Raw genomic sequence first — 9,313 nt, forward strand, 5'->3', positions numbered from 1 at the left:
ATGGTGGCACATACCTGTAATCCCAGCACTTTGGGAGGCCGAGGCGGGCAGATCACCTGAAGTCAGGAGTTTGAGACCAGTGTGGCCAACATGACAAATGAAACCTCATCTTTATTAAAAATACAAAAATTAGCTGGGTTAGTGATGGTGCATGCCTATAGTCCCAGCTACTCGACAGGCTGAGGTGAGAGGATTGCTTCGGCGTGGGAGGTGGAGGCTGCAGTGAGCAGTGATCGCACCACGGCACTCCAACCTGGGTGACAGAGCAAGACCTTTTCTCTAAAAATAAAAAAGGAGATATGAGCACTAAATGCCGTGTGGGATCCTGGATTGGGCAGGGAGGGTTGCTGTGGAAGACAATGCAGAGGTGATGGGTGAGATTTGAATGTGGATTGTATGTTAGATGATAATATTATGTAAACATTACATTTTCTGTATTTGATCATTGCAGTGTGGTTATCCAGACATCCTTTGTTGATGCATAGGGACTATTTTAAATTATGGTAGGTTCAGGAATCGTGGCCCCCTTGAGTCTTCTGTGGGGGGAAAAGATAGGGCAGCTTCAGGCTTCAAAATCCTGTCATGGTGAACTACAGTGCCCTCTTGTGGTGAGGTCTCCCTTCGTTCTTGGGGTATACCGCAGACTCTGAGACTTTTTATCCAGTCATTCCACAAATATTTTTCAAACCCTCTTATGTATCAGGCATGGTACCAAATGTCTAGAATACATAAGCTCCTTATGAAACTTCTAAGCACACAAACACATACGGAATCACAAACAAAAATAAGGGTTTTGAAGGAGTTTTGTTAAATAGGTTATTTGCCTCTAAAACTTGGTGTGACAGAGAAAGGGAATTTTCCTGTCTTTGGTTTACATCGAGTTTTGGGCAGCCTTCCCACATGGGTGTCCGGCATTATCTGTTCTCTACAGGTGCCCTGAGTCCCTGCTTGCCATGTCACTCTCACGCTGTTGCCCAGGCTGGAGTGCAGTGTAGCGATGGGAATTTTGTAGAGATGGGATTTTGTAGAGATTTTTTGTAGAGATGGGATTTTGCCATGCTGACCAGGCTGGTCTTGAAATCCTGACCTCAAGCAATGCACCTGCCTCAGCCTCTCAAAGCACTGGGATTACATGCGTGAGCCAACACACTGGCTTATGACTGGTATTATATTAATAATAAAATTAGTGGGCTGGGCGTGGTGGCTCATGCCTGTAATCCCAGCACTTGGGAAGACCAAGGCAGGTGGATTGCTTGGGGTCAGGAGTTCAAGACCAGCCTGGCCAACATGGTGAAACCCCATCTCTACTAAAAATACAAAAATTAGCCGAGCATGGTGGCACATGGTAGTTCCAGCTACTCAGGAGGCTGAGGTGGGAGAATCGCTTGAGCCTGGGAGGTGGAGATTGCAGTGAGCCAAGATAGTGCCACTGCACTCCAGCCTGGGCAACACAACAAGACTCTGTCTCATAAATAAATAAATAAAGTTAGTACCTCTTATCCATGATTTAAGGTAATAAATTTTAAAAGGTACCTTTGAGAAAATATGAGATTGCTGTAAATCAAGCCCACCTTTTGGATGGACACTGTGTGTTATTTGCAGCCACAGAGGAACCCATAGACTCTACCTTGTATCTGTGGCAAGCCAAGAGTGTGCGTTCCCCTGCCCATTCCTCAGTTTGTTCACCAGCAACCCAAGCATCTAGCTGCAGACAGCTGGATTCAAGTGACTTGAGGGAGGGGCCAGTCTGCAATGTTCAGGAGCATCCTTTGTGTTGGAGGCACTGAGCAGTGGGAGGAGAGACACGGTGAGGCTGTAATATGATGTGGGGGCCAAGAGCTGGTTTACCCAACCCAGATGATGCAAGAGTGTTGCAAAGTTCTTAGACAGCCTGGTGGACTGTTTAAAAAGGAAGAGAACAGTTTGCACAAACTGACATAGTTCTAACATTTGGAAAAGGGGAACTCAGCTAAATGAAAGAACAGTAATGCTGCAGAGTAGCCTGTGTTTCTAAGTATTGGGTGTAGATATTGTGTTTTATTATGAAACTTTTCAGAAAACAAAAGTAGAGCAGTATCCTGAACCTCACGTGCCCATCACCCATCTTTAGAAATGATTAACGGAGCCAGTCTCATTTCATCCACTCCCCACCCTCTCTGAACCCTCAGATGGCCTGGATTATTTTGACATTGTGTCACTTCTTGGTGTAATTTTAGTTGTTGACAATCTTGCTGTTTCTTTGGCTTTTTTTTTTTTTTTCAAGATGGAGTCTTGCTCTGTCACCCAGGCTGGAGTGCAGTGGCGTGATCTCGGCTCACTGCAACCTCCGCCTCCTGGGTTCAAGCGATGCTCCTGCCTCAGCCTCCTAAGTAGCTGGGATGACAGGTGCGTGCCACCATGCCCAGCTAATTTTTTGTATTTTTAGTAGAGACAGGGTTTCACTGTGTTAGCCAGGATGGCTTCAATCTCTTGACCTTGTGATCTGCCCACCTCAGCCTCCCGAAGTGCTGGGATTGCAGGTGTGAGCCACCGTGCTGGCTGATAATCATGCTTTTTTGTGCTTTGGAAATGTATAGCTCTAATTCTGATGTATGTTTGTTTGATTTTTGCTTGTTTTATCCTCTCTCTTCCCATCCCCAAGAGGTGGCGTAGGATAGAGACTCAGAGCATGGGCCCTGGCAGCCAGAGCAGTATATGGGTTAGAATTTGGGCACTCCTTCTACCAGCTGTTTGACCACGGGCAAGTTGGCAAACCTCTCTGGGCCTCTGTTTCCCTGTCTGTACATGGAGAAAATCATAATAATAAGCATGCATGGCCAGGTGCAGTGGCTCACGCCTGTAATCCTAGCACCCTGGGAGGCTGAGACGGGTGGATCACGAGGTCAGAAGTTCAAGACTAGCCTGGCCAACATGGTGAAACCCCGTCTCTACTAAAAATACAAAAATTAGCCGGGTGTGGTGGTGGGTGCCTGTAATCCCAGCTACTCAGGAGGCTGAGGCAGGAGAATTGCTTGAACCCGGGAGGCGGTGGTTGCGGTGAGCCCAGATTGCGCCACTGTACTCCAGCCTGGGTGACAGAGGGAGACTCTGTCTCAAAAAAAGATAAGTAAATAAAAAAATAAGCATGCAAATGTCAGCTGACTCCATGATTATTACTTGGGATCTCTCTGAGTGCTTCTTACCACTGAAAGACTGTTTTCACCTATGATTCTCATTTAGCTGTACCGTAGTATTGTTACCGATGAAGCAGAAGCTGAAGGAGGTTATATCAGAGGTTTTCATACTTGTCTGCCCATTGGAATCGCCTGGGGAGTTTCAAAAATGATTGATGCCTGCTCCACTCCAGAGATTGTAATTTAATTGGTCTGAGATGAGGCATGGGCTTTGGTATTTATAAAGATCCCCAAATGATTGTTCTGTGCAGACAGGCTTGGGAACAGCTGGTCTCCCACCTCGAGGCAGACAGAGCCCAAGTGCTGTAGTATTCAGTGTGCCTTCTGCTGTCTCTGTGTGGTGACATTGATTTTGGAGCCAGGACTTGGCTGGTAAACCTTATGATCCTGATTTTCAGTCTCTCTAGAGCTGGGTAGGGTGGATTTGGTTAACCTTACCCTGAACCCCACCAACCACAGCAGATTTCACATCAGGCTTTGTGTGTAAGACTTTATTTTTGTTTGTTTTTATATTTTAATCAAATGTTTCCAAAACAAAAAATATATATAACTATAATAAATATGTGAAAACTAGTGAACGTCATCACATCCCAGGCACTGTCCCAAAGGAGGGGAATATAGTGGTAGCAAAAACAAGTACTCTGACAGCATTTCCATCTTCTCAAAGTCAGAGAAAGCAGATGATGAAACCACGTATATGTTATGTTCCCAATTTTGAGAAAAACTTTTTTTTTTTTTAGACAGAGTCTCACTGTGTCAACCAGGCTGGAGTGCAATGGCGCGATCTCGGCTCACTGCAAGCTCCACCTCCAGGTCCAAGAGATTCTCCTGCCTCAGCCTCCCAAGTAGCTGGGATTATAGGCATGCACCACCACGCCCAGCTAATTTTTGTATTTTTAGTAGAGACGGGGTTTTGTCATGTTGGCCAGGCTGGTCTCAAACTTGTGACCTCAAGTGATTCACCTGCCTCAGCTTCCCAAAGTGCTGGAATTACAGGTGTGAGCCATCATGTCTGGCCAAGAAAAGCTTTAGATTCACGTTCAGTCAGTTAAAAATGTATGTCAAGGCCGGGCGCGGTGGCTCAAGCCTGTAATCCCAGCACTTTGGGAGGCCGAGACGGGCGGATCACGAGGTCAGGAGATCGAGACCATCCTGGCTAACACGGTGAAACCCCGTCTCTACTAAAAATACAAAAAAACTAGCCGGGCGAGGTGGCGGGCGCCTGTAGTCCCAGCTACTCGGGAGGCTGAGGCAGGAGAATGGCGTGAACCCGGGAGGCGGAACTTGCAGTGAGCTGAGATCCGGCCACTGCACTCCAGCCCGGGTGACAGAGCAAGACTCCGTCTCAAAAAAAAAAAAAAAAATGTATGTCAAATTGTAAATGATCACCTCTATTGGAAACGGGATATTTTTACTTTATATCTGCTCCTATGTATTCTCTAAATATCCTATCATGAACATATGTTACTTTTATAGTAAGTAGAAAGTTATTTTAAAGGGTATTAGGTGTGAAAATTAAGATTAGAAACCACTATTAATATCCTTTTTGTCTAACCTTTTGACAGGCAGCAAAGTAATGGAGAACGGCCTTCTCTTCAAAGAACTTCTACAGACTCCAAATTTTCGAATTACTGTGGTTGATGATGCAGACACTGTTGAACTCTGTGGTGCGCTTAAGGTAAAGTCAGCCTCAGGGGAGGAGTTCATCAAGCAAGGCAAATGTTAGCATCATTGAGTCTAATCCTCAAGAATGGGCTCTGTGTTCTGTGCACCCACATCAGTGAAGAATAGTGAATTGAGAGTCTTGTTTATAACTTCCTGTTTTGCTGCAGCCTTTCCTGGGTGGTTCAGTTCCTCTCTTACTCGTGGCTTGCTTTAACTTGTAAATATGGGGGGATTGTGATGTTTTGGTCTTTGGGAAGTTAGCAGCATCGATATTTGGAAAGTATGGGAGTTCCTTGATGGTAGAGTTTCAACCAGGAGCAAATGATTCTATTCATTCACATTTTTCTCCCACACTTCATCCTGAGCAGGAAAAGGATCTTGTTCCCTCTGAATTATGCTACTCTACTAGTTTGGCTGGTTGTTCTTGTTAAGGGGAAAAATAATCTGCTGCTAGTAGAGGTTTTTCTAAGAATAGTTTTGGCTTTGCCCTCTAGAGGGAGAAGATGTGATTAAAGAAGCGCCCTCCATTGACCAGGGGCTTGCTGGATTTTTATAAGTGGAGCTGTACAGTGTACACTCTTTTGTGTCTGACTTCTTTGATTGGAGGTGTATTTTTGTTTGTTTTAATGTAAATTTTAAGAGGTACTTCATACAGAAAAGTACAAAAATCGTAAGTATATGGTTTATGTTATCTTTTTTCCCCCTCTTTTGAGGTAAAGGGAGGTCTCCACACCTGGGTTCCTGACTTGTTGACTGCTGGCTTTTTTTTTTTCTCTTTTTTTATTTTTTATTATTATACTTTAAGTTCTAGAGTACATGTGCATAACGTGCAGGTTTGTGACATATGTATACTTGTGCCATGTTGGTGTGCTGCACCCATCAACTCGTCAGCACCCATCAATTCGTCATTTATATCAGGTATAACTTCCAATGCAATCCCTCCCCCCTCCCCCCTCCCCATGATAGGCCCCGGTGTGCGATGTTCCCCTTCCCGAGTCCAAGTGATCTTTAAAGCCGTAGGCACTGTCTGTCCCTCACTCTGCGGGGACTTGGGGAACAGCCAGCAGGAAGCCGTGCAACAGCAGCTACCTGCTCCTTCCCCCTCACAATCCAAGCTGCCTTCATTTCACTACCATCTACAAAAAAGAGTGGGGGGATTCGGGGAAATAAAAATTTCTCAATGTGAATGCCCCTTTTGAGCCACTTCTGAGTCATCTCTTTTGCAGCAAAAAGCCACCCTTCAGAAATGTGAGCACCTGCGGAGGAGGTTAGGCAATCCACCAGTCATCTGTTTGTTGGCTGGAAGCTGCAAAGGTGGAAAGAATGCCTGTCTATGCTTTCTCATCAATTGAATACGTTTTTTTCGAGTCAGAAGTTAAAACTACTCTCTAGAATTAACATCGTGTGTATATGTGTGGTCATGATATGCAATGAGCATTTTTAAAAATTGAAGCCAATTAAACACTTGGCCTTCTAAGGAGCACACATGCATATTTCTAAACGCCTGTGTGGGGCATTCTTTGCATTAGCATTACATTACATGCAGGCCCAGTTACACATGTAAGACACTGACTTTGGCTGCTTTGTTTATTTTTGTTGGTTGAGATTTTTATGTGTTTTTAATAGTCCTTCATTAAACCAATTACCACTCAACAGCAGGGGGCATCATGAATGCCTAATTGCTCAGTGCTGGCCTGAGCTGCTCCAAAGCTGCTTTTAAGTGACTGGATGTTTTGGGTGGTCATGGAGAAGCTGTGAAATCCTGCCCAGAACAAAGAGTCTAGCTTGAGGTGAGGGCTTTGGAAATGTTTCTGCTAACAGGAAGCCATGCTGGTCTTGTGTCTGAACTCAGAATGGCTTTCATTTTTGCTGGCAGGAAGACTGTAAGTAGATGTGCCTGCTACCTTGATGGAAAGTGATTCATGGGGGATGCAGGGAGGTGGGGGTTGAAGGCCCTTAACCAACCTCCCTGAAACTTCACACCCAATCTTTTAAAACGAGATCAGTTACCATCATTCCTACGGGTTTGCATCAGAGCTGAGATTTTTGAAAACTGAGAAACAGGCACTTGTAGCAATTATTAAATCCAACCATTGTCTTGTACAGATAAGGAAATCGAGATCCAAAGAGCGAATGACTTTAGGGTAGCAAACACCAGCACAGTCAGAGCATGAACACGGGTTGTAAGAGTCTTAGCCTGGCCGGGCGTGGTGGCTCAAGCCTGTAATCCCAGCATTTTGGGAGGCCAAGGCGGGCGGATCACGAGGTCAGGAGATCAAGACCATCCTGGCTAACCCAGTGAAACTCCGTCTCTACTAAAAAAATACAAAAAACTAGCCGGGCGAGGTGGCGGGCGCCTGTAGTCCCAGCTACTCAGGAGGCTGAGGCAGGAGAATGGCGTGAACCCAGGAGGCGGAGCTTGCAGTGAGCCGAGATAAAGACACTGCACCCCAGCCTGGGCGACAGAGCGAGACTCCGTCTCAAAAAAAAAAAAAAAGAGTCTTAGCCTGGTTTCTTTGGTCACTATGTACAACTTGACTTTTTTGGTTAGTAACCAGGCAGCATGAATAAAATGAAGCCCTCTCTCATCAGAGCCTGCCAGAGCAAGGACACATGGCCGTATGTTGCTTTCATTACATAAACAACAGTGATGGGATGTTCCCCCCTGACTATAACATCGTCATATTCCTTGTTTTCACACAACAGAAAGGTGTAAAGAAGGAAGTAAAAATCAAATCACTGACAATCCTACATCCTGAAATAACCTCAGTTAATGTTTGTTGTATATACCCTTCCAATGTTTTTAGTGTGTACATATGTGTATGGCTCCTTTTTAAAACAAAAACTAGATCTTACTGTTCAGATAGTTTGATTGTGTGTGTGTGTTTTGTTTGTTTGTTTTTGAGACAGGGTCTCACTCTGTTGCCCAGACTGAGTGCAGTGGCACAATCATGGCTCATTGCAACCACAACCTCCCAAGCTCAAGCTATCCTTCCACCTCTGCCGCCTGAGTGGCTGGGACTATAGGCACATGCCACCATGCCCGACTAATTTTGTTTGTTTTTTATAGAGATGGGGTCTCGCTGTGTTGTTCAGACTGGTCTTGAACTCGTGGACTCAAGCAGTCTTTCCACCTCGGCCTCCCAAAGTGCTGGGATTACAGGCGTGACCCACCACCTCTAGCCATTGATGTGTTTTACTTTTTTTACATACAGTCTTTATTAATATTCTCTATACTAGCCAATTTACAAAATATACATTATCTTTTTGTACTCAAAAATGTGGAGCATTTGACTTACTAGGAAAAATATGAAAACAGCTCTCTACAAGGATAAAATAGAAAATTCAAAGGATTTATGCATAATCATTTTGTACCAGTGCCTCTTACTACCTTCCGAATGTCCTTCATGAACTCTTAGCTGCATTCATCTCTTAGTAAGGATATATTCTTTTTAAAAATCAACTTTAAGTATAATTCATGTAATTAGGCCAGGCATGGTGGCTCACACCTGTAATCCCAGCACTTTGGGAGGCCGAGGCAGATGGATCACTTGAGTATGGGAGTCTTAGACTAGCCTGGCCAATAGAGGGAAACCCCATCTCTACTAAAAATTACAAAAATTAGCTGGGCGTGGTGGTGTGTGCCTGTAATCCCAGCTACTCAGGAGGCTGAGGCATGAGAATCGCTTGAATCTGGGAGGCAGAGGCTGCAGTGAGCCATGACCGCACCACTGCACTCCAGCCTGGGCGACAGTAAGACTCTGTCTCCAAAACAAAAAAAGTGTAATTCATGTAATCAAGCTGCATCTATTTAAAGTTTATAATACCGTGGGTTTTGAGATATGTGTGCATGCACTCATGAAAACCACTACCAAAGTACACAACGTTTCCGTTATCCCCAAACAACTCCACGTGTCCCTTTGAGGTTCCCCATCACACCAGCCTCCAGTTGGGCAGCCAACTAATCTGCTTTTATATGCCATCGTTTGCATTTTTCTAGGATTTTTATAGGTGGAACTGTACAGTATGCCCTCTTTTGTGTCTGGCTTCTTTGATTGGCGGTGTATTTGTTTTAATGTAAATTTTAAGAGGTACTTCATACAGAAAAGTATAAAAATAGTAAGTATATAGTTTCATCTATGTTATCTTTTTCTCCCCTCTGAGAGAGGTCTTGTGTTCCTGGGCTCAAGCTGTTTTCCTGCCTCAGCCTCCCAAATAGCTGGGATTATAGGTATGCACCATAGCACCTGATTTATGTTATTGTTTTGTGTGTTTTTAAATAGTCCAGTGGTCTTTTTTTTTTTAAACAACTTTTTTTTTGAGGCAGAGTCATGCCCAGGCTGGAATGCAGTGGTGTGATCTCAGCTTACTGCAACCTCTGCCTCCCAGGTTCAAGGAATTCTCATGCCTTAGTCTCCCAAGTAGCTGGGATTACAGGTGTATGCCACCATGCTCAGTTTTTTGTTTTTTTTTTT

The 9,313-nt window shown here is 44.5% G+C and overlaps 1 protein-coding gene across 1 annotated transcript in view; it reads left to right on the plus strand.

Moving 5' to 3' along the window:
• GPD1L (glycerol-3-phosphate dehydrogenase 1-like) overlaps positions 1–9,313 on the plus strand; it is a 57,881-nt gene that overhangs the window by 30,348 nt on the left and 18,220 nt on the right. The window contains exon 4 of the mRNA XM_011961624.1: positions 4,699–4,851. Within this exon, the coding sequence (XP_011817014.1) occupies positions 4,699–4,851 (153 nt within the window). The remainder of the gene's footprint in view (positions 1–4,698; positions 4,852–9,313) is intronic.

This window comes from Colobus angolensis, unplaced genomic scaffold (assembly GCF_000951035.1).
Source record: "Colobus angolensis palliatus isolate OR3802 unplaced genomic scaffold, Cang.pa_1.0 Scaffold56, whole genome shotgun sequence".
Taxonomy (NCBI): domain Eukaryota; kingdom Metazoa; phylum Chordata; class Mammalia; order Primates; family Cercopithecidae; genus Colobus; species Colobus angolensis.